The sequence below is a fragment of the Melanostigma gelatinosum genome, assembly GCF_949748355.1.
Source record: "Melanostigma gelatinosum genome assembly, chromosome: 7".
Classification (NCBI taxonomy): domain Eukaryota; kingdom Metazoa; phylum Chordata; class Actinopteri; order Perciformes; family Zoarcidae; genus Melanostigma; species Melanostigma gelatinosum.
The window spans coordinates 13,185,111-13,187,667 of record NC_136640.1 but is presented as its reverse complement, the minus strand read 5'-3'; the positions used below and the strand labels follow the sequence as shown (position 1 = coordinate 13,187,667).

The 2,557-nt window shown below is 40.9% G+C and overlaps 1 protein-coding gene across 1 annotated transcript; it reads right to left on the bottom strand.

Annotated features, from left to right (window-relative positions):
- Positions 1-483: 483 nt before the first annotated feature.
- Positions 484-2,193, bottom strand: gemin7 (gem (nuclear organelle) associated protein 7). The gene is made up of 2 exons (XM_079272270.1): positions 2,130-2,193; positions 484-1,251 (listed from the first exon to the last, which is right to left on the bottom strand). Exons 1-2 carry the CDS (start codon positions 2,149-2,151, stop codon positions 866-868), a joined length of 408 nt encoding a protein of 135 aa, XP_079128396.1. The 5' UTR covers positions 2,152-2,193; the 3' UTR covers positions 484-865.
- Positions 2,194-2,557: the final 364 nt, after the last annotated feature.

The following is a 2,557-nucleotide window of genomic DNA, read 5'->3' as shown; positions in this document are numbered from 1 at the left end:
CACATGAGATGACCACAAAGTAATGCACAACTACCTCAAGGGGGCACAACAAGATGCAAAACGACCACAAAGAGATGCAAATCAACTGCAGCAGAGTAGCTGCAAGGAGATGCAAACAACTAGACGGCAAATGGCTACAAAGAGATGCAAAACTACGACTACATAGATGCTAAATCTGTCATTATTGTGAACAGGGTTGCATTCAATAATTATTTTCATTATCCATTAATCTACAGATGATTTCTTTTAATTACCAATTTGGTCCATCAGACACCACAGGACAATGAAAATTACCATAATTCCCTGGAGCCCGGGGTGTTGTCATCAGAATGGATGTGTGGGGGTTACACACGTCAGTTACAACTTATTTTCTTAAGCAACATCAATCTTTATCAGACATGAATCTTTTCAGGTGTCGTGAATATTCTTCCAAACAAAAAAAAATACAAAATAGACAAAATAGAAAAGTGTTCTACTCAAAAGAAATGTTAAGTGCAATGTTTCATTTGCATCAGTTAAAGAATATAACAAAAGACATAACATGTCAACTCTAGCACAGTAACAACCTCTTTCTGCATCTCAAAAAGTAAGACAGCAGCGAAACACAGGCTTATCACTCCCTCTTGTGCTAAAAAGAGGGACTGCTCGTCAGCGTCTGACAGCAATCTCACAGAGCAGTATGATCGACTGACGCATACAGACTGAAAACAGCTATGTACAACCACACCTAAAAAAAATATAACACATTGTATGAACCATCTCACAGTGTGAAAACAGAGCTCACTTGCAACAACAAACGAGACTCCCAAGTGCCTCTCGTCCCAAATGGCGTATTCTGTTTAAACAGGGAACAAAACAAAAGTGTTCACGCATCAAAAGTGAATGAAATCACATCCTGACACCTGATCAGAGCCTCTTTTTGCACCCCGATGGGAGTGTGCAGGTCCGACACCTGAAAGTTCAGCACGTCGATGTCGGACGCTCTAAACGTGGCCTCCACCTTCACCCGCTCGTACATGTGAAACTGAATCTTCTTATTGGCCATGGCCAGCAGACACCGGAGGAAACTCTCTCTCAGCACGGATCGGGCGTGCTGCTCTCTCGGCAGCTGCTCAGCATCTGCAGAAGAGGGGATGGAGGTTCGACAGAGAGCGATGAAACGGGGGGATTTGGGGTCAAATCCGCGGCTGTTGGGGTCGGGTCCTTTTGGCAGGCGGAGCACAGACACCGGCGTCGCCATCTCGAGTCTTTCTGCCAATTAAAAATAAAACACAAATGATCAACCCAAACCAGGCATAATGCCTACTAAACACATTCATTTGGCGTATAGACCATTCACACAGATGACCAAGAAATATAAATTATGATTAAAGACTTAGCATTTTTGTGATTCGATTAAATCAATTACATATCATATTATACATATACATATACATATACATACATATCATATTGGGATGTGCATGCATTACCTCGAATCACTCAAAAACAATGCAAAAACAATTGATATAACAACCAATAAAATGTGAAAATAATGTTGGTAATCGATTCATTGTATTAGTCACTAATTAAGAAGCTTCTATCCCATGTGAAGGTGTGCTGCTCTCTCTGTTTTATAACATGAATTCAATAACTTCTAAGACAGTTCAGCCTCGTGTTTTAGGAACTTGTGATGGACATTCTTCACTGTTTGAGCTTCTGTTTTTGGACATTGTCTTGCTTACTAAATGACTAAACTTAAGAAGGCGTTAATACTGAAACTCGTGCGCATTTTAAAGACTCGCGTGCTTTGATGTTTGGATGTATTGCTGACGTTACACTTAGCTTCATGTGGTGTAAGTTACAACACGCTTCACATTGCTACAGGTTATTCATCCTCGGCTAACGTTGTAGCTTGAACCGCTGTTACAGCCAACGTTTGACATTTAAACTTTAATTTAGCAACTTGGTCGGAGCACGTTGCTAATTGCTCAGACTAGTCCGATACAAAATAAAATGGCACAACGTTTATTTGGACACGCTGTGACCGCAGAGCAAGCGTTCTTCCGCACAGTCGAGGCCAATAACGTGCAATAGACGAACGAACGTTTCACTAAACACTCATATTGTTCATCTATACATTTACTCACTGTTTCCTCCAGTTATCAACATCAGCGGTACCAGCCAGCGGGCACGTCGGCTTCTTCTTCTTCTTCTTCGTTGGACAGGAAGGTGGCTTATTACCGCCGCCTATAGACCGGAGGGTGAAGGCGGTAAAACGAGGAAATTAACGAATGTGATTCTCTGTTGGTGATGGTAGAAGTTCTCAATTTATATAACAATACCACAGTGTAGAAATAATCTGTTTACGCAAGTAAAAGTACAAAAGTATTCGAAATATACTTAAAGGGCCAAAAGTATAAAGTAGGTCAGAAGTCTCATCATTATGCAGAATGGCCTATTTCAGAATGATGTAGGCCTGCAACAGCCTATTGGATTAATGTGTTTATCACGTTCAGCTGGTTAAGGTGGAGCTAATGTTAACTACTTCATATACTTTATTTGCTGGGTAGTTTGA

Bases quoted from the DNA above. Each gene is read 5' to 3' on its own strand.
- gemin7 (XM_079272270.1), bottom strand. From the start codon at position 2,151: ATGTTGATAACTGGAGGAAACA. The intron at 1,252-2,129 runs GTGAGTAAATGT...TTTAATTGGCAG, and splicing joins GTTGATAACTGGAGGAAACA to AAAGACTCGAGATGGCGACG.